The sequence below is a fragment of the Venturia canescens genome, chromosome 2 (genome assembly GCF_019457755.1).
Source record: "Venturia canescens isolate UGA chromosome 2, ASM1945775v1, whole genome shotgun sequence".
NCBI lineage: Eukaryota > Metazoa > Arthropoda > Insecta > Hymenoptera > Ichneumonidae > Venturia > Venturia canescens.
The window spans coordinates 22978928-23004725 of NC_057422.1; the positions used below are offsets into that span (position 1 = coordinate 22978928).

At 34.9% G+C, this 25798-nt stretch overlaps 1 protein-coding gene across 1 annotated transcript in view; it reads right to left on the bottom strand.

Annotated features, from left to right (window-relative positions):
• The window catches only part of LOC122405844 (cholecystokinin receptor type A-like), a 92563-nt gene that overhangs the window by 35140 nt on the left and 31625 nt on the right, over positions 1-25798 (bottom strand). Inside the window, exons 2-4 of the mRNA XM_043410859.1 lie at positions 17975-18172; positions 1228-1278; positions 1084-1148 (exon numbers count right to left, since the gene is read on the bottom strand). Of these exons, the coding sequence (XP_043266794.1) occupies positions 1123-1148; positions 1228-1278; positions 17975-18172 (275 nt within the window). The 3' untranslated portion in view covers positions 1084-1122. The remainder of the gene's footprint in view (positions 1-1083; positions 1149-1227; positions 1279-17974; positions 18173-25798) is intronic.

The following is a 25798-nucleotide window of genomic DNA, read 5'->3' on the forward strand; positions in this document are numbered from 1 at the left end:
AACTATTAATTAAAGCGAGCTTAAATTCATTGCAAAATTTATTATTATTAATTCTGCGAAAATTATTTTATTGAAGAAAAATACCGGAAATAAAATTATTCATGCGAAATAAAATCTAATAAATCACGATTTCGAAACGGAAACCATTTATTTTTGTGATTTGATTCAAAAAACATTCAAAATTGAATAAAACATTTGTCATTTCAATCTTATTTCATTTTACTTTTGTTTTTCTTTCATGCCCGCTCTTCTTTAACATAGAATTGCTCGAATCCACGCGTGACGGTGTGCACGAGCACAAACGTACCGTTACAATAGGGGAACGTGGGGCAAAGCGGATAACATTAGCAATTAAGCTAGATGTGTCGGTTTACATATTTGCTGCCAACTACTGCTGTGTTAAAAAATTAATTTTTCACAGTAATTTTTCATATTCTGTCAAAAAAAATTATAGGGCAAAGGGGCGGACTTCCCCTCGAAAAAAAATGCTCTGCGAACGATTTTGACTAGATGTCTCGAATTTACGGTGAAATTGAATGAAATTTGAATTAAAAAAAAAGAAATAGCCTCGTGTGGTCACTTTGCCCCAGCTCGTTTATTTTGGCGGACTATCATCTGTGATCAAACCTGCACACAAATCATGTGCCCACTCCGCACAGCTTTAATATTGAATCCATGATTCGATAAATGAAGAATACAAACTTTTATAAAATAAAAACGCACCCCTATAAAAAAAAAATAATTCACAAATTTTTGACGGAAATTGACCCGGAATTTTTTTTTTCAATTGAAAAAATTTTCAGTACATTTCTTGGTTTTTGTGAGTAAAAAATAGACGAAGCTTTTCAAATTCCTGAAAAGTTCAATATTTCCTTAGGTATCTCGTTTTGCCTCGGTCTCCCCTACATAATATTCATTAGAAATCAAGGAATTCCAATCGAAATTCCATGATTTCTTATCAAGTGGCGAATTTCACGTAACATTATTATTGGTTTCGTTTTATTACAAGCATTGAATTGTATGCAACGCAATTGGACGCAGCGCATCAGTAATATAAACTGTGTATGAATATTTATAACTTGCCTGATGATTGTGTACTGTTGCGCTCGAACGTTGACATCGTCAGTGGATCCGATTTGCACAAGGTTCTAGTTACAAGCGTATAGGTGATGGCAAGCACCAATAATGGCACGATTAAAAGGATAGCATCTAAAATCAAATTGTAACCTCTTTCATATTCGCCATCTCCTGGCCACGTTTCACGACATTTCCTGTGTCCTGGGAACAAAAAATTGATATTCGATTATGTGGCGAATCGATAAGTTGAATTTGATCTATCACGATTTCTTGTCAACGGTAGTGATAATTAATAATGTTGTTCTGAAAATAAAATTGGGTGTCCAAGTTACTTTAGTAAAGGAGCATATATGAAAAGAAAAAGACGGTTGATCCAACAATTTTAATTTGACAGAATAGCAATAAAATTTATTAATCAAAACACGACAATTATTTTCATTGTTTACGAATCGATTCGAACGAACGCTGGTATCTTTTTTTTATATAAAAAAACAATTATGATTCGAAATATGAGTTTGAATTAAGAAACAAAAATCTGATTTACCGAATTTTCAATCAAGGAAAATATAGTTTTTGACGTTTGCGTTCATCCAAATCTACTCATTAGAATTTCGTCTCAATATAATTCAATACCCTTAGGAAAAAAAGGTTGGGACAAGCACATTGATGGTCCCTTGTTTCCTGACCATATTAGGAAAGATATAATGAAAATTCCATAAAAAAAATTATGATACCAACTGTAAATAATTTCAACAGAACAATTCGAAAAAAAAATCACAAATCATGAAAAAACATTATATCAGACAAATACAAATCTGTAAATATTTTTTAAAGTGCCAAAAAAATAAAATAAAACGTAAGAAATAAAAAACGGAAAAATCACGCTTGAAATCATTTTGGAAACCGATGCCCCATTCTTCTTATCTTATTCGAACAGTTAAATCAATTGAAAAAAATTCCATCTAATTTACGTGGAGAATTAAAATTTATGATATCAATTCGAGGCCAAGTATTTTCTAATGAATTGAAAAAATTACTACTTGAGTTACGTGCAGCACTAAAATTTATTATACCAATCGGAGGACAAGTATTTTATTAGTAACTCCAAATTTTGACATTATAAAATTGTTCTAAGAAGCTTTTAAATCCAAAAAAATCACATGAAAGCTAGTCATTTATTACTCTATGGTGGCAGAGACTTATAAGAAAATCGATTCTTCTCAGACTTTCAGGGCCTTTCGGTATTATTAGTAAAATTCGACGTCGATTGGATCGATACAAATTATATTTAAATATTTGTTAAAAGTACTTGTTCGGCCAAGAGCACGTTCACACTCATTAGTTTAATCATTTTTCGGTCAAGAGTGTACACAGGCAACTCCGTAAGCACTTCACTTGAAGACTTTCCACCGCTAAAATCGATCGTTTCATATGGCGCCGGCTGATCAGCTGATCGCATCGCTGAACGTGAGTAGGCGAGTCATTGCAAGTGACATGATAGTTCTGTACGTTCTCCGATAAATTAGGAATCGATATCTGAACGACTGATAAGGAAAGAAGTTCAATTTATAAAACAAGTTCGTTTAATTTTTCTCTGAATACATGTTTAAAAATATTTTTAAAAACAATTTGGATGAAAGTAAGTGTAATAGGGTATTACACCTTTTTTTGAAAACTGTTTTAAAATAATCCTGAGATCGTAATAAGCCAGTAGAATTTTTATTTCAATTTTATAAGACCGAAAACTGTCTTGAAAACTATTTTTTATTTACGATTTTCAATTTTCGCGCGGAAACGCTAGCCGCCATGTTGTTTCGGTTTGTGACGTTAGTAAACAATACGATTGCGAAAGACCAAGTAATAAGATTTGTAAAAATAATGAGTTATAGTGGTATATCATTGGTGTCTCGTGCCTGAATGCAATAATACAAGTGTAAAAATGCCACAAAAATTGTGGATTCATCGCCACCATCAACATATTTATCATTGGTAGATTTGTACTTTCTGCTTTCACAAAACCGTTTTTCATAATGCGATTTTAATCAAATGAATGATAAAAGTCCATAAACGTGCATAATGACTTGTAAAATTTCAAAATAACACAGAGCGCACAACAAGAATCTAGATTGTTTACTATCGGAGTGACGTCACGTTGGAATCCAATATGGCGGATGGCGTTTTAGACATTTGAAAAACAGATGAAAAAAGACGATTTTTAAAATTGAATTATAAAATTTACATTGCATTTTTATGAATAAATATTGACGTTTCCCGTTTACTTTTTACGAAATCTATCATAATCATGCATTTTTATATATTTTTTTACATGGTATAAAATACCCTATTATGCAGTTTAGTTATCTTTCTGTATACTGATGGAACATTTTTTTTCTTCACGAACTTGTGGATTATAAGTGATATTCTGTCGGGGGATGCTGACATTTCCCATAAAAACCATAAGAAACCATAAGATACGAGGTTTCGTAGTTGTGGGAAAAATGTGATAGAATAGAGTATATTCGAGGCTCACATGAAGGCACACACTCATACACGTGCGCGCAACGGAATCTTCAATACGTATAGAATTCATTGGGTGAGTTCGGAATATATTCCGATGTGTGAACGGAATCGTTGAGTATAGGTTCGGAACACTTTTGACGCGCGCGCGCATTTATATGGGTCCGGAACAACTGTCGATGTATGTTCAGTTGTAATTCGGTTATGCGGTTATCAGCTTCCGGAACTTCACCTCGGACCAGTTGTGTGCGTGCGTACGTGCTGGCATGCGTGTGTGTGTACACTTGATTATTTGAATTTCTTAATGTTGAAATTCATTACGACTTCTAACAAATTTAAAACCCCGTTCTTATGGTTTTTATGAGAAATATCAGCTTTCCCTTGCGAAATTTCATTAATGGCGACTAATCAGAGGATTTTGTGTTGAAAAAAAAATTCTTCAATTCACGCCGGGAACGAAAAAACTTAACAATCAAGTGAAACATTCGCAAAGCGTCCCAGCCACTTTTGGCTTTATCACCTCGCGAAAAATTATCAACACATTCGGTCAACTGCAAACAAGCATGGTATGGCATTCAATGGAATTTTATCTATCCACGTTACTGCGGCTAGTACGTGTTGACGTATTCATAAAACTGCAGACAAAGCATCATTTCGAATTATGAACAAGAGGCCGCTTGGGGAGTGATTTCAATGTTCTTGGTTTTATGTGCTAAATTGTGTCTCATAAAATGTGAATATTTTCCTTTTATTGGGTTCAGTATCATGCTGCAATTGCTATTTTGGTGTTTTTACACTATTATGAGAACTAGTCAAAAAGCACTAAAACCGTGTTTTGGTATTTTGCATTCGTGTTAACATGAAATTTGTGAGAACCAATTTTCACAAGACTCTTGAAACTCGCGCCCATCGCCTCGATGATCAGCTGACAGTTCGTCGATCACCGAGATTTCTCCCCACCCTCGTTCCCACGCGAAGAACATCGTCGATTACCAGGGAATTGAACCTGCGAGAGCCGTCTTGCTCCGGGACCGTCGAAGAGACATCTCAATCAGCGATCAACAAGATATCCATCCATTAAGTCAATCGGGTGTATTGGGTTTGGCCGCCCCAATATTCATTGGATTCCGGATCGATTTCTTCGACGTTTACCCCGAATTACGTTGCACGATTTCTCCCGAGGTTTCCGGAGTACAAGAGCCAACGAGGGATTTGCGCAAAACAAGAATATCTCGAGATAAGTGCAAAAAGGGACAATTCCGAGTGAATCTTTTTTATTTAAGTTAATTATTTGCTTTCGGAATAATTATTGAAATATTTCTGATGAATGATCTATGCCCATGATCACGTATGAAGTGTGTGAGTGCGTGAGTGTGTATGTATGCGAGAGTTTGTTCGTACTGCGAGCAACCTAGCGCTTATGCTTATATCGACTAATTCGTCGATTTCTCCTTGAACTCCAAAACATCCGTTTTCGGGTTAATTTGTAATTGTTTTTATTTCTTCTACGTTACTGAGTGCGATTGGATATTTATCTAAATTCACAGATATCGATAGTTTTGTTCTATCTCTATAATCATTTTTTTTGTGAAATAAATATAACTAATTTCTGTTCAACATTCATATGATCCCGTTGAAAATTCATTTGCCTCTTCGAATGAAATATAATCTTATAAATTGAATATACGAATTCGCCGAGTCAGCTAAAAAATTCAGAACAATATATCGAGTTACTAATTGTTTAGTTCTAGGCAATACGTTAATACTTTAAAAAACCATTTCAAGCATCAAAAACAGATTAAATTATGAATTCGGGTATTCAAAATGAATATTTAGTAAAGTTCATGATATTTCTAAAATGGCTTGCAGACTTAAATATACTTCTAAAAGATCTGCGTTTTAGAGAAAAAAGAAAAAGTATAATATACTCTTTCTTTGATTTAATAAATCAATTCGAATAGTCAAATTTCAGTATATACAATGTATATAGGGTGGTCCTTATTTTGGGTTGAATTTTTTTTTTCAAATTCAACCCCCAGTTCAACTCCAAATGAATAAAAAAAAAAGATTTGAAAAAGCTGCGGCCTGTGAGTTGACGGGAAGGGGTGCCGGCAAGCACGATTTGATCAAGAAAAAGCAATAATTAATGTTGCAGTGAAGTTTTTTTCCATGTGCAAGTAGTTTTTTTGTACAAACTATTTAGTTACTCTTGTGATGCAAGGTTATCGAAATCATTAACTAAATACGTCAGAAATCAAGAATTTATCAAAACACAAGATGAGAGGTGTTAAGATTTTAAAGCTAAACTGATTAGAAAATCACATGTATAAGTGCATGATTTTTTTTCCGTGAAATTTCTCTCACATTTGCACAAATCTTTGCAGGAAAATGAAAATTTCAATACAAGAGAAAGACAATGAATAATTCTTCAACTTTCGAATATTTTTATTTTCTGAACTGTAAGTTAAGTTTTTTTCGCTTTAAGGCTATTTCGTTTTCAATTATGCTTCGATACTTCAGTTCTTTTCTATCTTCTTCCACTCACCTGCATGTAACAAAATGATAATTGTATGAAATCCTAGTGATAAAAAATGGAAAACTAGCATTTATGAGAAGTTTAATTCAACGATTATAAAAATTTCCATATAACAAACAAGTAAATGTTTTATATATCTCAACAAATATTAATCTGAGCGATTTAGTTTATGAGACTTTTTTTTTGTAATAAATTGAATTTCCTACAAGTTCGTCATTCACATTTTTTCCATGAATCCAGTCACTTATGAAATAACGTCAAAAAAATGAGAATTTTTCGCAAAAATCAGATTTAGCAACCCGTACCATCTTACAGGTGCAGATTACAGCCACGTCATAATGGGCACTTTTGTAGAGAATTCAATCCTGAGTAAATCGGACCTTGATGCAATATGATATCATACAATGCCGCTGAGATATAGATATTTCAAAGAATGAATTTAAAGTTTACGTGTATTTCAAATGGGAAATCTTTTCTCGCTCTGGCAAAATATTTAGAGTCAATATTAAAGGCTCAAATTTTCAGGGAATTATTTTTTAGATATTTCAAACAAAATTTCGCATAGGAAATGAAAAAAAAGAAGTCGTGAAAAAAAGCACCCTAATATATAAAAATATATTGTAACGTAACGCTCTTGCCGACCCGGCCTGAACGCCGCCACGCGTCGGTTGGAGCTACCTTATTTTAAAAGGAGCAGGTATGAACGAGACGAGAGACGAGGATTGTGTTGATAAAATGACAAAATGAATTTATTAAGCAATAATTTTGTGTGTTTACAAAAATGATACGCGTTTTTAATTTTAATTTTTATTTGTCCGCGTTGTTTGACCGAACCAGGCGAGAGAAAACTCGAAAGACCCGGAAAAACGGAGCGTTTTTCTGTATGAAAATCTTTGATCGAATTTCCAAATTTGTTTTCTTTCTTATTTGTACAATAAAGAACGCTTTATGATTTATCGTGCCTCTGCTTATTCCAATTTCCTTTCCTGCACGCCTTGCATGAGATTTTTCAGTACAAAAATGTAATTCGCAATTTTAATGATTTACAACCGATGTCCTGGAATCCTAATCGCTTGAGCCTGGATTTTTACGCTTCCTGGTAATTCAAGAGTGTTGTACGCTTTTCTTTTACAATTTTTCAATTTATGATCGCTTTGATCCTATACAAACTTTAATCTTACCGCAGCCTCTTTTTTATTGCTTTTTATTCGTTATAATTCGGCTAGATGGTTTATTTTTGACTATTATTTTGTACGATAGCCCTAATGGACAATGGATTATTGAATTAGTCAATTAATAATGGATTCTAAAGCTAATTAGTTCGTTCGACCCAACCAAATCGGATAAATTACAAAACAATCTTGAATTTAATAAAAAATCATAAAATCATTGATTTATCGCCTCTATTCTCAATAAACCCAAAAATGAAAGGTGGAAAGTTTGTGCTTGACCACGAGCCTCAAACGTCGCCGAATGGCGCCAATGCTCAAAGACACAAGACAGGTTAGGATGTGAAGCCCAGACCACGGGCTCGATACGTCGCCGAGTCTCGCCAATGTCCTGAGCATTCACTAGGTTAGGTAATTTTTGTCCACGGACCACGGGATCGATACGTCACCGAGTCTCACCAATGCCCCGTGCAACGAAAATTCGGAAATTTTAGGTTAAGTGGAGTGGACCCTGGACTACGGGATCGATACGTTGCCGAGTCTCACCAATATCCCAGGCATCCAAAGGAAAAAATAGGAAAAACGATTTTTAGGTTATACCAGAATAGAGTGTATTTTTCTATTTTAGTTAGGTCTAGTAGTTCTTCTAGGAGATCCGAGTTGGTTCTAGAGGTAGGGTGAACTGCCTCTCGAATGAGCCGTGCACCGACTCTTATACCCCATTCCCCACTCTAAAATCTCTCAAACGCCGAATTTCCCTATTTCGGACGTGTTCTGCGTATTCTTTTGTAACGGGCTTCTCTATTGGCTCGCTGCCATATTTCACGCCTTGTTATTGGCTGATCGCTATTTTGCCCGATGCGCTAAATTCCGCTTCTGATGATTTTTAGCTCAGCGTGACTTTAAAATAATAAAATTCTAATGAAAATTGCCATTATTTAATTATTTGTATGATTTGGCCTCATTGTTTTATTTAATATCTTTAATTTTAATTTTATTCTGATAATCGGGAAAAGTTACGTTCGGGTTCCTATAGTCCATGAACGCTTACCACCGCGCATGCGCCGTAAGCACGCGTCTGGCTTTAATCGAAATAATACAAATTTTACATATTTTTTTTTTTTATATATAAATAATACAAAATTTACATAATACAAATCGAAATAATACAAATAATACAAAACCTTTTCATTAATTTTCCTCGATAGCGGCTATTTTTCTCATTAATTTAAGCCTAATTATGCTCATAATGATCAATAAAAAGATTGGAAATAATTAGAATGAAAGATTACAATTTTAGTTTGAAAACTAGGCAAGTGGCGCTGTTTAGAGCGTTGCCCGCCGGCTCGCTCGGGCCTTTGTATCAGTAGCCAAGATGGCCGCCGGTTGGGACGCACGCCTGTTCATCGCTCCGCGATGTTTTCAGTTCGCGTAATATGTCGGTCGTTTAAGCGAGTTCGGGTCGCTCCGCGGGCGTTACGTTTCAATATATATATATATATTTTTTAATGTTAAGGACAATATTTTGAATCAAGCTGAAGTGCTGTGACTGCTTCCAAGGCAAGTAAAATAAGGTAATCAAATATATAACAAACACAAATTTAGTCGAAATTAAAATGAAGATAGAGCTTGCGGCACCCCTTCCCGTCAACTTACAGGCCGCAGCTTTTTCACATTTTTTTTTCATTCATTTAAAGTCGAACTGGGGGTTGAATGTGAAAAAAAAAATTCAACCCAAAATAAGGACCACGCTAATATACCTAAGTGAGTGTGCACATTTAAAGTGAATAACGCCCAATTCATGTTGGGGGGGATACGTTCTGTATATTATGACACGGAAAAGCAGGTCACCACAACTCTTCTCCAGTGAGTGACCCGGAAAAAGTGTAATTATTTTCCGCCACGTTAAAATCACTATTTTTTACGATATACGTTGAAGTTTCAATTTATTGTACAGTTGCGGAACAGACTTCGTATTTAATTTGTAAATGTTCAAGGTGCGCATTTTTTATCCAGCGTTTATCGAATCTCATGAAATTGTAGTGTATTTGAAAACTTGAAGCGATGACCCCACAGACAGATTCAAGATTTTCGTATTTAAGGAGTTTCGGTACATGTTAATCCCTAACAAAAATTTTTAAAACGAAAAAAGTTACGCCAAGTATTAAAAAGTCGTATTGATTCTGTTTCTTTACAAAAATATAATTATATCAATTCAATCAAGCCAAGTACGGTTGATGTTTGTTTTTATATTTTTTTCTTTTTGAAAATTTAGAAAAAAATTCAAGCTTTTGAACTCAAATTCGTCATGCATGGTTTTACAAACTAATTCTCGCTTGAAGGGTAAAAAAAAATAAAAAAAAATGAGCCATATTAGAAGTCAATTAAGCTAGAAATAAACCTGTAGCATAAATTTGAAAATGGTCATTTTATTGGAATTTTCAATTCATTTAACTTTATCACAATGAAAGGCCTCTTGATCTGGACGACTGAACCACGTTTTTCTATAATCTAGATGGTATACTGAAGGAAATGGAACCAGTATTATTTGACTTGAACGTAAACTCTTTCTGAACTATCATCTTAAAACGGGGCAAAAAAATGGTAATTTTTTGATGTTTATAAGACTCGTTTTCGTTACCTTGAGTACTTAGAGAGTTGAAATTTGATATTGGGGATAGTTTTTAAGGTATTTCGAAGTACTTAAGTTTGAGCAAAATTGAAATTGGGCAAAATCCAATGGATCTGCTCTTATACACTCCCGTCCAAAAGTTTGAGCTCACCCGTCGAAATTTCTACCTACACTTAAAGTTTGATAGCTCAATCAAAAAATAACCGAATTGAATTTAACAAATGCCACTTTAAAGAGGACAAATTAAGCTTCAATTTGCGATCCCGTAATATTTTTTATAATTTTTTTTTTAGCCGGTACGCTTGTTAGGACAGCGCTGTTTTTCGACAAATTTTTGGCCTTCTTAAACAGGCTGCCTATCTAGTAGAAATTTTTTCCTCTACTTTTCTCCATGACAGCTTTGAAGGGGATAGAAAAAGCTTCAATTTTGTTTTTTAAAAAATACCATACGATTTTTTTTCGCAAAGTTATCCTAATTTTAGCTAAAAACGAGGAATTTGAAAAATTGTTGTGTATCTCAAAAACTTTGGGGGTTCAGAAGAAATGTCAAAGGAGTAAAAAGTTGTGTCATTTTATAATAAACTTGCTGTAATTATTTTAGATTTTTTCGTTGAAATTTTTTTTTTTGATCTTTCTGGTCGGGACCCGACTGACAGAAGCGATTTATCTCGAGAACGATGGGGTTTGCGATAAAATTTCAAGAGAGAAGATAGATTCAGATTGTAATTTTAAACTGATTGACATTTTTCAAATTTTTTTATTGATGTTTTTCTAGAATAAGCGAGGTGCTTCTTTCAGATTTTATCGCAATCACCATGTTATGTAAATAAAAAAAAATAGTTCAACAAATCGCTTACCTTGTTTACACCTGTTTCTCATAGAAAAAGCAGCCACCTCTGGCTTTGAGGACTGTATTGACGATTCGTGGCATTCGTTGGTCTTCAAGCTTTCGCCACAAATCACTGGCAGAGGAAGAGCACACGATTGGATTTGGGTTAGGAGATTGTGGTGGCCAAAACTTGTTGAGAATCACTCCATTTTTTTCGAGAGCACGTTCTTCTGACGCGAACTTGTCATTGAGAACCAATAACTCAAAATTTACATCATCCGTCCACAGAACATTCCTTCAGTGATTCACTGTCCATCCTCAATGTTTCAGTACCCATCGGTACCTTTTTTTTCATTGACTGGACGCAGTAGCGGTTTTTTTTTACAGTATCGCACTCCCACAGTTCAGCCTCCAGCAATCTTCCTTTATGGTCAACATTGATATCGAGATATTGCTGATGTCAATGAATTTTGCTTCAAGTTCACTGGCTGCCAATCTTCGATTCTCTTGCTCACGAGAATAATGTTTTTATCTTCCGGTTACGTAGTCACTTTTGACCGGCCTGGACGATGACCATCGTAGGAATTGCTTTCTTGAAATTTTATCGCAAACCCCATCGTTCTCGAGATAAATCGCTTCTGTCAGTCGGGTCCCGACCAGAAAGATCGAAAAAAAAAAATTTCAACGAAAAAATCTAAAATAATTACAGCGAGTTTATTATAAAATGACACAACTTTTTACCCCTTTGACATTTCTTCTGAACCCCCAAAGTTTTTGAGATACACAACAATTTTTCAAATTCCTCGTTTTTAGCTAAAATTAGGATAACTTTGCGAAAAAAAATCGTATGATATTTTCTAAAAAACAAAATTGAAGCTTTTTCTATCCCCTTCAAAGCTGTCATGGAGAAAAGTAAAGGAAAAAATTTCTACTAGATAGGCAGCCTGTTTAAGAAGGCCAAAAATTTGTCGAAAAACAGCGCTGTCCTAAAGAGCGTACCGGCTAAAAAAAAAAATTATAAAAAATATTACGGGATGGCAAATTGAAGCTTAATTTGTCCTCTTTAAAGTGGCATTTGTTGAATTCGATTCGGTTATTTTTTGATTGAGTTATCAAACTTTAAGTGTAGGTTGAAATTTCGACGGGTGAGCTCAAACTTTTGGACGGGAGTGTATATGGTGACCAATTTGTTTTAATATTATAAATAATTGTTCGAGGCCACAAAGGTCCTTGTCTCTCCCTTTCGTCGATTTATTTTGATAATAAAATCCTGTGGACGTCAGTCGACTCGACGATGAAAATGAATAATGAAAATGATCGACGATGACGTAAACTTGTCGATCATGAATTTCATAGCATTTATTTAACTAATAACAATTTATTGAAATAACGTAGGATAACATTTTCGGGTACAAATTCGTCAAATATACGGGAACGATATTTCTTTTACGCGGAAAAACCGAAACAAATATTACTACGGGAAGGAGAAACGGAGGAACCAGCACGCACACGACACACACGTTATCGGTCAAGACCTACGCTCTTTATATTCTAATGCGAGCCCGTTTTTTCATTATTTCGTTCCGGGACTACTCGTGAACGAAATGTTTAGGATGACGTTGTTGGTTTTATAAAATACTGGGATCCCGCTAGTCGGTGTCCAGGCCGGACTAAGATTTTAATTCGCGAACCTGGTTTTTCTTAACCGCACGCTTTCACTCTCTCACTTTATTCCACGCCGTTCTACAACTTCTCGCCCACGTATTACCGAAAAGCTTCACCAATTATAAATCACGACACAAGGGAGATTTCCGCTAACGACCACGATGCAAAATTTTATCCGGGAAATTTTCTACAGCCTGTATAAGGAGAGCCAAGAACGCGCGTGTTAAAATTCGAAATCTCACACTAGAGAAAAGTTTATACTTTGAGGCAACCGCGGCCGCAACCGAACATATTGTTTCAGGATTGAATATTCTGTTTGTGACCCGTTAAACTGTACGAAATGCGAAAATGACTAACCGAGAAAAGATCGAACTCACTGACCGAATTCGAGAATCGAAAGAAGAGAATTTACAACTTCCTTGAATTTTCCACGTCCGTCCCGTTGAATACCCAGCGAAAATCTGACGAAAATGGACAGGGAAGCATAAGGGCTTCTCCCCCCCCCCCCTTTGCTCCCGATACTTCCAAAAATGATCGACAGGTTCGTCGTAACGTTGCACTGTCGTATACAAGCGTGAGACAGGGTCCCAAGTTACAGCCGAGCTAAAATCGTTCGGTGTGAAATTTCTCTTTTGAACCCCTAGCTTGTGAAAGAATATTTTCGATGATATTTGAACTTTGAATTCGTGGGATCCTATGACACGGAATCCCACACGATTTATCGGGAATCGAAGAGGGACGATGGCATTTCTTGACGGTGTGTGTGTGTGTGTGTGTGTGTGTGTGTGTGTGTGTGTGTGTGTGTGTGTGTGTGTGTGTTAGAGAGAGAGAGAGAGACGAAACCAACGATAGAAAACGAAGTTTTCATAGCTCTCTTGAATCCTTACTCTGTTCCCGTGGTTAAAAGATTTGAGAGCTTTGCCATGAAAACAACCGTAACGAAAACGAGTCATAAGCTACGTGTTGTAACCGCGATAGAACTTCTGTCTCGGTCTGAATTCATGCAGAGAGGAATAGGAAGTTCGTAAAAATCGTATCAACAGTTGTTTATTAAAAAAAAAATTAAAAACAACTGTTACGATATTCCATTAGAATCGAACCCCAGAATTCTGGAACGTACTGTGGAATCCAGGATTGAATAAATAATTCTTGCTTGGCCCAAGACGAAATACCATAAGAAAATGTTATCCAGATGGAGAGGTATATGCAATAGGCAATAAGAGTACAATAATAGTACATTACGATACGTGTGACCTAAGTTGCGTTGTCATTGAGTGATAGGCCGGACAAGTACTTTTAGCACATATTTAAACATAATTTGTACCGACACGAAATCGACGTCGAATATTGTGAATACCAAGGGATCCCGAAAGTCTGAGAAGAATCGATTTTCTTCTAAGACTCTGCCACCATAGAGTAACAAATGACTTTTACCTTTGATGCGATTTTTTATTAACTTTTTGATTCACTAGAACTTTCTCAATTTCCGGATGCTTCCTGTAGGAATGAATTTCTCACGTTCTAGTTGAATTTTTTTTTTCTTTACAATATAATTACGGATTTGTATTTTTTCTAAATATAATGTTTTTTTCATGATTTGTGAAAGCTTTTCTTAATTGTGTTGTTGAAATTATTTACAGTTGGTTTCGTAATTTTTTTTACATATCATTATGTTTTTAATTTTTTTCATTCGTCATCCGATGTACTCGTCACTTTTGCATTTATTTGACAACATTTTGTTCATTTGAACACCAAACGTTTTTCATACATTACCGAGATTTAGCAGATTCAATTTTTTTTATTAATTACGTTTGAAATGGTTTTTTTATAACCTTTAGTAATGAATTGCCCATTTGAAGCAAGTTTCGAGAGAATAGATCGAACAACTTCTTATAAATGAACCTGCATTTGTAGTACATTACGATAGGTGTGACTTAAGCTGCCTATTATTGCACGGCGTGAAGTTGGCGCCCGAGCGTATAGCGAGGGTGCTAAACGCCGTGCTATAATAGAGCAGCTTAATTCACGAGTATCCTATACTATTTTATAGCCCGTATGACATAAAACCGCATTTAGCCACGCTTTTGTGTGGCTAAAATGCGGGTTTAGGTCATGCGGTGCTATAAAATATATTTCATTGAGGTTTGATTTTTATTGTACTTTCCAGAAACTGATAATCTAATGATAACTAAACACATCAAAAGTGCTCCGACTCGGGACAGTTTTCTCGGTCTTATCCAAGTGGCATCAAGTACCGCTGAAGATCTTTTCAACGCCGTTATTGAACATCTAAAACGACTCGGAATCTCGATCAAAAATATGATTGGATTTGCAGCTGACGCAACGCGTCTGTGATGATGGGGAACATCCGTGGAGTTCAGGCTCGATTCAAGGAAATTTTACCTCATCTATTCGTAATGGGATGCGTTTGTCACTCGGCCCACTTGTGCTCATCGGCAGCCGCACAAAAACTGCATGAAGTATCGAAGAACTGGTCCGATCTGTCTACAAATATTTCTCGCACAGCAGCAACAGAGTGGAAAAACTACGGGAGTTCCAGACGTTTGTGAATTTGAAACCGCACAAATTGCTCCATCCAAGTCAAACAAGATGGCTGTCTGTTCAAGTGAGTACTTACCATTTTATTAAATGAGTAAGTGCTTAAGTTCTCGATAAACGATTTTTAACTTCCTCAGTTTCTTTCAACAATAGATGGTGATTATTTCTGGTGACTTGATTATTATTCTAATTATCGAATTTTGTATTTACGAATTTTTACATTTCAACTCCCATATTAGGCAGCAGTAGATTGCGTTTTAAAGAACTGGGATGCTCTTATTCTCTTCTTCACAAACGTGTTTTGAAGACGATCTTCCCGTTAGTCAGACGATTCTGTCTCAACTCAAAAGCCTAAATTTCAAGATTTATTTCACTTTTCTATCACATATTTTGGAAACTGTGAATCGATTAAATATCGAATTTCAAGCTGAAAAACCAAAATTACATTTATTGCTGACGTGTGCTTGCGTGTGAGAGATCTCTATCGGAATATTCTTCGAAATTTCTTGAAAAAAGACTATCTTGATCAGGTTAGGCTTCAAACAGTTGATCCTAGCAACCCTCGGAATTTCATTCAGATTGAAGATATGTATTTTGGAGCGAAAACAGAACTTCTCATAAAAAGTGGAGACGTTGAAGCTAAAGAAATCCATAGTTTCAGAACTCATGCTCTCTCATTTTACGTGACATTAGCGGTACAAATAAAAAAACGATTTGATTTTGAAAACCCGATCCTCATTTTCGTCCCACACTTCAACCCCACGACAGCCTTACACGGAGAAATTTCTTCTATTGCTAGCGACGCTTTGAAATTGTTTCCCATGCTTATCGACGATATCGAAGGACACGACAGTGAATGACGGCGTTTACCCAATGTGGCCGAGCTTCAAGCGTTTAAAAATGAAACAATGGACAAATTTTGGAAAAAAGTTTTCGAAATGTCGAATGAATTAAAACATGATATGTATCCGAATCTCTCAAAATTTGTCAAAGGCCTTCTCTTTTTGCCACATTCATCAGCAGCCGCTGAGAGAGTGTTTTCTCAACTCAACCTCTTGAAAAATAAGACGCGAAACCGACTCAATGTTGACACGTACGAGAATATTTTACATGCCAAAGAATTATTGGGAAAATCAGACACGTGTTACACGTGGGAACCCAACGAATCATTATTGAAGCAGAAGCCGAAATACGATTAAAAAATTAATTAAAATCGCGTATCGCGTTTATTATTGAGATTTGTTTAATGGGCATCTAATGTTGACTATCTACTTTTTCTAGTGTCAAATTTATAGTTCCTATGGACAGCTGTGATTTATGATTTGTTTAGCAAAATTAGTAATAAGAAGAAAAGAACTTCGTTGTACTCTAGCGTTAGAAAAAACGAACGAATGAGGAGTGAAATGGACGTTGAATCTTTGTGCATAAAACTCATGTACACTTTCACTTGATTCTCATTTATTCATTAAATAAAATAAATTTCAAGACAATACGTAATTAAAATGGTTGGATTTTTTGTACTATTTTATTTAACATACCCTATCATTCTGTAAATCTTGTATCCTGTATTCTGTACCCTTACTGAAATAATCTTATTTACACATGACATATTTTTATAAACAGAAACTAGAAAAGAATTGCTTTAATCTCAATTCATTAATTTAAGTAAGTCTACTTGGCCTAAGGGTAAAGCTTTTTTCTCGAAAGAAATTTTATTTTCAAGTATTTTTTCATGAATTCGAATTATGGTACGAAATGTTCAATTCTCGTACGTTTTGTGGCGCCATCTAGTACGGTGAGCCGATTCCAACTGGCAACACTGGTTCCAAACCAAGCCAACAATTGTATGATGGATGCATCAGTGGTTAATTTGAAAAATTGCTATTAAACTGTTTGAATTTTCAAATGAAATATCAAAAGAGGGGAGAGGGTGACCACCACCAGTTTACATCAGGGTTGTGGTAGGGGAACCTTCCCCACCATCCCCCCTCAATGACGGTCGGGTCACTTTGTATACCTTTACTGTTTGTCTCAAATTACTAGCTTCAACGAAGTCCAAAAAAAAACGAATCTCTTACGAGATAGTATCACTAAACTTTATATTTCAGCTGAATTTTATAATAAAATAAATATAGAAGGTGAAGGATGGAAAGTGTCTTCATGCTGATTCTTATTTAAAATTCACGAGATGAACTCATAAAGCACATTTTAAATCTGTTCTCTTTATACCATAATGATAAACAAGCGGAACTCGAACGTGAATGATTCCGCGAAAAATTCCAGAATGTCTGCACGAAATCGAAACTCATATACGTTCTATTATTCTTTGGGAACACTCGCTGAGATGACTCGGTTCGGAAATTTATTTTCGTCAACTACAAGGCCAAAGTACCAGCATCGTTCATTTGTCTCGTCGTATTTACCAGAAATTGTTCCACAAGTGTCATAACGGTGGGAGCCCATTATTTCCGAAGCAAAGTTCCATATGAATAATGCAGAATCTCTGGCACGGATATGAGAAATTATTCTACGGATACACACAGTCGTATATTGATCAGGACGTATATTCAGTTATATTTTTTTATTTCGTGTATACAACGTTATTACAGTTAACTCATATGGAGAGACCAGGGCAAAACGGGGTGCTTCAAAAAATGTGGAAATTATTTTTTTTAATTCTCCAATTTGGTATAATTGTGCAGAAAAGGGAACAAAGAAATTTTTCGAAAATTTTTAACCAATACTTCAAAAAGAAAGAAAAAGAAATTTTGGAACAAAAAAAATTAAATTTAGAAAAAACGAGTCATTTAGAAGCAGTTCTAATGTTTTTTCGATTGCTTTCTAAATAGAGTAGTCAAGGTGCATTCTATTAAAATTGCAATGAAAAAAAAATTCGGCAATTTTTGAGGAGCACGCCATTTGGGGTCCAGAAAATTTTTTTTCATTTGAAAATTGTAAAAAAAACACCCTATATAAACGTTCATACTCACCGGTGCTCGTTGGTATAAGCTCGCTAAGACCAGCTATCGGTGACATGACGAGAAAACTGCACGACCATATCGCAACGATAAGCCGGTAAGAATGCGACAGGGTTTGCCATCGACGAGATCTCAATGGATGACATATGGCGTAGTATCTCTCAACGGAAATAGCAACTAACGTCCACACCGAAACCGAGACCGAGCAAGCTGCAATTTCAGAGAAAAAAAAACAAATTTCAAAATCATACATTCTTCTGAGCCTATTATTCAAATTCGTTCATTGAATCAATCGAAAAGTGTGTACCATAGCAAATATCCGAATCATTCCCCGCGAAATAAATAATATCATTAATATTATATTACTATATAATGATATAAGGGAATGTGGGGAAAAGTGGACGCCATAAGCAATTAAGCTAGATGTGTCGGTTTACATATCTGTTGTCAATTACTGCGGTGTTAAAAAATTAATTTTTCACACTTATTTCCCATATCCTGTCGAAAAAAAGATGCTCTGTTGACGATTTCGACTAATTTCCTCGAATGGACGGTGAAATTCAATGAAATTTAAATTTTTTGAAAGAAAAAATATGGGGCAAAGTGGGCTTTTCTTTTTGAAAAAATTTTTTGTGTCCAGTTTGCTCCATTTTCAAATTTACTTTGAATTTCGTGAAAAGTTCTCTGTTTCTTGACGTTCTAATTCAACGAAAAAAGAATGCTGTCTCAGCACACATTATCGTTGTAATATTTGAACTCGCGAGTGCATACCGAAACAAAGTTTATTTCGAGAGCTGTTGAAGGTTACATTCGAATTTGGCCATCATGTCAGGTCGAATTGGCTGGCGAAAAGAAAAAAGCAGCATCCTCTATTTGCAATCGATTGAAAACTGAATCCACTGCATGTCATGTAAAAAGTAAGAAGTAAGTAGGAGTCACGTCAAAATAGCTCAGAGACAAAATAAAACATGACAAAACAACCAGACAAAAAATAACATTCGACAAAATAACAGGTCCAAAAAGTGTTGTGGACCTACGACCTACTCAACGATTCCGCACACACATCAAAAGTGTTTCGAACCTGCACACACATTTATTATTTTGTGGTATATTATTTTGTTATATGTTATTTTGTCTTTGTGATATTTCCTCATGTGTTATTTTGTCTTTGTGTCATTTGGACGCATGGTACTTTGTCAGGTTATTTTGTCGCAGTATTATTTTAACATGTAACCGAGTTTGAAAAAACAATTTTGAAAAATCATTTTATCTTCAATTTTTTGAAAGTCCACTTTGCCCCAAAATTAAAAATTTCAGGGTTTACAATTTCAGGATTCCCGGGGCACTGAATATCAAAACGAAAGTGCTGCCATGTACACGATGATGTTGGGCCATGCTCACTGATGTGAATGAACACTCATATTACGTTCAATTATTCAACTGGTGATTGATTCAGGGAAAGTCATGCCGTGGAGTCTACTAATAGACGATTTTGCCACTGAATTTCAATTTAGGGTGTACTTCCGTTTAGTTCATACCTTCGATTGATCTGAAATTTGGTACACTTATGTATTTCGACGTGCTGATTATGAATATGACCTTCAAAATACCTGCAAGTTGAATTTTCAAGGGCAAATCGGTGAAATATCGATTTTTTCAGTGTTTTTCGCGTTTATTGTGATAAGTATTGGTGCTAGAGGCAAATGTTTTACTAAAAGTTGTAGGCCATGAAGTAATGAACATTTTCTGTTCTATACATTTTTCGTATAGAACCAGTGGTTTCGGAGATAAATGCGAAAATTGTTGAAAATGTTTGAAAATGTGAAATTTGAATATGTTGCCAAGACTCCATTAGTTTCAATATAAGAATCTATACTCACACCCTTACCACGGAAAGGTTGAAGTTTAGTCTTGAAAGTGCATTTAAAATTTTTTTTTGTTTCTTGTTTTTAATGTTTTTTGGATTTTTTTAGTATTTGGATTTTTAAGAATTAATTTCATTCCTAAAATATACGAGTGGGCCGCTAATTTTTTGTGAGGGTTTATACTTTGATGTGAACTACAGAATTTAATTTTTTCGACCCAGGTTGTGGGAGTACAGTAAGGTGACCTTCCTTGTGATAGTTTTTTGGAGAAAATGGTATAATGGTCATGAATTTTGTCTTTGACCTTGAATAAACGTTGTCTGAGTTGATTTACCGATAAGTGACATCATACCTTTTTTGTAAAACGTTCAGTTCTCTAGAAAAATGTACCAAGAACTTTACGGTATGACGTATCGTTCGTGAGTTTCAAAAATTAAAAGGAAAAAAATGAATTTTTCTGTGTTATATCTTTATGGGAAATCGATAAGATCTATGCATACTAACTTCGTATTAATAGTAAGGGCATATATTTTAATTGGTCTATTTTTGGTACCTAAATGAAACTTTTGAACTTGTTCCAATCGAAAATAATAAATTTTCTTTTTTTGAATCATCCTATTAAACACATTATCATATATTTACATACCAATTCACAGGTGCACATAAACGGACTTGGATGCCCAAACACGCGCACGCGTAACACAAAAATTGAGATACACGTTCTAATTTAGACATGGATGCGTACGTCCTAACTGATAAGTAATATTTTGTTCTCATCAATTGCGAGCGTAGTTGGGCCAACAAAATCTCTTTGTCTAATGTTTTAAACATTATGCCTATTTTTCAGGAAATGAATGGAAATTCGGTATTTGAATGTAATGATGTCTCGAGCTCGGGAAGCTCATAAAATAAAGAAAATTTACTCTTCAATATTTGAATCTTGCAGATTTCCCAAGTGGTTAAAGATTTTTTTGCTTATTTGTTGAATTATTTCCATAATGAAATGGCACTGCAACGGACTTGATAGGCGTTCATCGAGAAAAAATAGATCGACCATCGTTTGTATGAAGGTAAAAAATATTCAATGACAATGGAATGATGTAACGGAGTACTACTACTGAAAAGACTCGACACACTAGAGTCTCTTATTGGTTGACTCGGCAACGATAGTTTGTGAACTGATTTGTCATTTTCCCAAAAATAAAGAGTCTTGATTTTACTGAAAACGGAGTTGAAAATTCATACAAATCCAAGACGTGCATTTCCATTGGCATCATTAAAGATTGCCAGTACGTTTCAGAAATACCCAGATTGGCGAACGGTTGCCTCAGTATAAAAAAAAAATAAACTTATAAAACATCTTGTCTTACTTGGGAATTCCGGTGGACGACGAAATTTGGAAAAAAAACCCTCAATCGACTCATCACCACAAAAACTCCGTCTTTAAGTTCATAATTAATAATGAAAGAATAAACTGAGCGAATGTGCGGACTTCGATTTGAAAAGCGAAAAAACCTCAATGAAAATACATGTCTCTTTTTCAATATAGCATTTATATGTAACGCTTGGCGTTACATCTATTGTCGATGTGTTTGAGACTTAGCGTCTTAGTCGACGTTTCATTCCATAAGATGCAGTGTTAAAAACTCAAAATTGTAAATGAAATAATTCAAAATTTTACCCCGTAAGAGGCCATGAAAATGTGCTCAAATCAGGGGACCTTAAACTATTATTTACCGCAAATAAACAGAATACATTACAACAGAATTTCATTAAATATTATTCACTATGTTTAAAAAGTGGGCAGGATACATGTTATTATTAAAATCCAGAACGTATAATCATTGTCTAGTTTTTATTAGCAAATAATAGAGTACATTCAACGACAATGATCTTATACCTGTATGTTAGTGATACTGGTAATACACGTGCAATTCTTCTTCTCTGTGCTTTCGCATAACACTGAAAGACAAGTCACATCGATGAACCAACCGAAGCAGGTAGCAGATATAAGAATAAGCTTTCATATATGATGTGATAAAACAATGGCGTAGCCGAAGCTCTCTAACGCTCGAGGTATCAATTTACTTTCAGGAGACTAATGCCGATAGAAGATACATTCTATTATGCCGTATCCTTGGACATCGTGTCGTTTGCCTATCGTTTCATCTAAGATTTCACAGTCTATTCGGCTTGATACGATATGGAATACTTCTTCCATCTTGTCTTCCATGAATGATAATATTGAAGTGAATGAGGAAAATACATCGTAAGAAGTTTTCGTTGACGGTGTATGTTAGTTTATTATTTCCATTCTAGAAAGCAAAAGTTTTTGTTCTTCGTTTTTATTGTCCGGTTTCGTATGCATTGAGACAAGTGCCTGAAGCTCCTATCACAAATATTCTCGTCGGTGGAGAGGCAACGTGATATAACAAAAAAGGTTCTCCGATCCAGAAGAAGCGCAACTAACGCTCGTTAAGGAGTTTCGGTACAGGCGATACAATGTTGCCATTCTAAACCATGATAAAAACGTAAAAAATTTCAAAAATTTCAGAATTTTATAAAATTTGGTGAACATATTCTTTAGTGCCAAATTTGACAATAAAAATTTTTTAAGATTTTTCTTTTACAGTTATCGAGTTCGATAACTAAAGTTCACGTGTATAAGCATAGCGTTTCCATATATATATAGGTATACATTCCGGGCATAAGAAATCTGCTTTAATGCGTAATTACTCGATAACTAAGTAGAAGAAAATTTTGAAAAAATTTTTGTTTTCGCACTTGATGTTGAAGAACATTATCACCAAATTTGATCAATTTCTTAATATTTCCGAAACTCTGTACTTCTGTACCGAAACTCCTTAAAGACTCCTCCTGGCTGTTTTGCTCCTTTTATTTTTCTCCACACGATGGTGCTTTAATTCCATCATCACAATGAGTAAAGAAGAGAGGAAAAAAAACTAGAGACTCACCCGCTTCGAGAATAACCTATTATTAAATAAAAGGAACAAGAAATTTCGGATTTGAAAGAGGGTAACCGAAAATGTTTAGCTTGAAACCGGATTTTATAAATTTAATAAGGACAGTATTTTTATAAAGCCCCTTGAAAATTTTCAGGGTAATTGTTTCGAATCGCTGCTCCACCTTAAAATTCCTCCAATTTTTTTTCGAGCTAGGACTGGTATTTCAGCCAATTTCTAAGATTTTAACAAAACTACAGAACTACCTAGCTTTCGATATTATGTTTTCAATCTTAGATTGATTTTTTATGGATAAATCGATGTAGCCTTTTTAATGTTGCTTAACCCTTTGAGTACGCACCTGAGATCCACTGGCCCCCAGCGCCAACTTTAGAGCTAAATATGGAGCTGTTAGAGCCTACAGGCAGAGTTCCCCACACCCCCTCAGTTATAGTTTGAAGGGTCCTCTGTATTAGGTGGGCCCTCATACCGCATTAAACAAATTGAGTTCGTGCGGGGTATGAGATCGAGTGATACATTTTTTGTGCTGGGGGTCGCTGGACCCCATGTGTTTGCTTCGTGTAACTTTTTTTTTGCAAATTGCAGATTTTTTTTCCAATTTGCAAGTGTCATTGACCGTAAAAAAAGTACGTACCATCGCGTAGATTTTTTTTTGTTTTTTAAAGAATTTTTGGTTCACAATTTCTCCGCGGATGACTTATGATTTCCACAATCGAATCGATCGATAAGATAACTTGTTGGCATCTTTTTGGAAAACTCTACTAGAGATATTGCGTCTACATATCTTATTTTTTAAATAATTTTGAATTATTTCTTTCCACCGGAATGCATCAATTGTCTTTCCTGGTCGTAACATATCTGGAATTTCAATTATTATTATTATTTGAAAAGAATTTTTTGGTCAATGATTCGTTCAACTCAAAATAATCAGGTAATAAAAGAAAGTGACACGAAGTCTTTTTTACATATTTTGAGCGGAAAGAGCTGTAATAGCATTTGCATATGTCGAAAGGATACTTGCTTGATCGAATTTTTTGAAATTCTCAATGAAATCCTAAATAAACACCCTCAAAAACTTATCAGACATTTTTTTCACTATTTAGAACTTGGATATATACTGAAACGTTTCTTCATACTTTTATGTTTAAAGAACTGATAATAAGTGAAAATAGAACTTTGCTTTATGTACTAAAGTTTACGTCTTGTCTGCTTGCTCGAAATGTCCTATCCGAAGTTTCTTTGCTCGTATTCCACGCCATGGTAACTTCGGTAAGCTCCTTTTTTATCGTGTTGATGGATTCGTGGAGGTACCTCTCCATTCCTTCTAGACACCTCAAGACTGTGTTATTCAAGTTGCTCAGTTCCTTTGCTCTTAAGTCCGGGTTCCGCTGTTCTTGTATGTGTTCGAGTATTGTATATGCTCGTGATTTTCCTTGGTTGTTCCACTCCGTTGACTCCTCCCCCCATATTTCTAGTTGATTATTGCTTTAGGTTATCGTGAGTTTCTGTCGTATTAGAAACGTCGTTCACTGGATCGAAAAACGTCGAATTGGAGAAATCATTATTGGTTGACGGTACGGTATTTTTGTTAAGGTTATAATGAGAGGCCATTTTTTGGTAATAGTTTTTTACTTTCTTTTTCCTATCCAGATTGAAGCTAAAGTCTCTATTCGGACGCCAATGAAACGTTTCTTTATACTTTTATGTTTAAAGAACTCATAATGCTGAAAAATTGGAGATAAGTACATTTATGTTTTATGTCACCTGGACAGTAGTCTCAGTGAAAACCGATGTGTTACTCATGTAGTCCAAAAAACACATGCACGATGATTTATAAGAAGCTGATCGATCTATTTTCTCCAAACTTGCTTCAAATAATCAAACGTAATGAATAAAATGAAAATAATCTGCTAAGTGACGAGTACGTCGGATGACGAATGAAAAAAATTAAAAACATAATGGTATGTAAAAAAAATTACGAAACCAACTGTAAATAATTTCAACAAAATGATTAAGAAAAAATTTACAAAACATGAATTATATTGTAAAGGAAAAAAAAATGAAATAGAACGTAAGAAATTTATTCCTACGGGAAGCATAAGGAACTTGAGAAAATTCTAATGAATCAAAAGAGTTACAATATCAGTTACGTGCAGCACTAAAATTTATTATATTAATCGGAGGATAAGTATTTTATTAATAATTCGCAATTTTTAACAATATGAAATTGTTCTCAGAAGCGTTTAAATTTAAAAAAAATCGCATCAAATGTAAAAGTCATTTGTTACTCTATGAAGAACATTGGAAGAAAAAAGAGTTCGTTATACAAAAAGAACGGTGTGATGTCTATAAAATTCCTTTCTCGTATTTTCTGCATCACTTTTGCATCTCTTCCAACATCCACAAAAAATAATGAAAATATATACGAATTGAGCACATCAAATTACATAAAAATCATGCATGATAAAGGTAAAAAAAAAATTTTTTATCTGAAAAATGCGATTATTTTACAATTTTAGCAGTTTTTCGCAATTTACTCAAAATTGGTGGGTGTAGGCACTGAACTAGCCCCAAATTCTGATTCAGCGCGTCAAAATACATAGAATTACATGGATCTAGTAAAAAGTACTGACCACTTTTTTTGTGTGCCGGTGTGATTAAACTCAATTTTGTATAAAAAAAACTCGTATAACCATTGTGGAAGAAATTCTGTTCACCGCGATTTTTTTGTAATAAATTCGGTTGCCTCGAAAATTATTTGTCAAGATTTGATGATACATCTGATAGCCTAGTTTTCCGCTCAGAAAACTAATTGAAATGAATCATACACCGTCAAAGGGATCAATGTACAAAAGAGAAAAAACGACAAGTGTGTAAAAATTACTTGTTTTGGTATACCTGCTTTCACCGTTGTACCCTCACAACATGACTCGACACATGAAGGCGCAACAACAAAAACTGTTGTGGAATGTGGAAAAAAAATACTC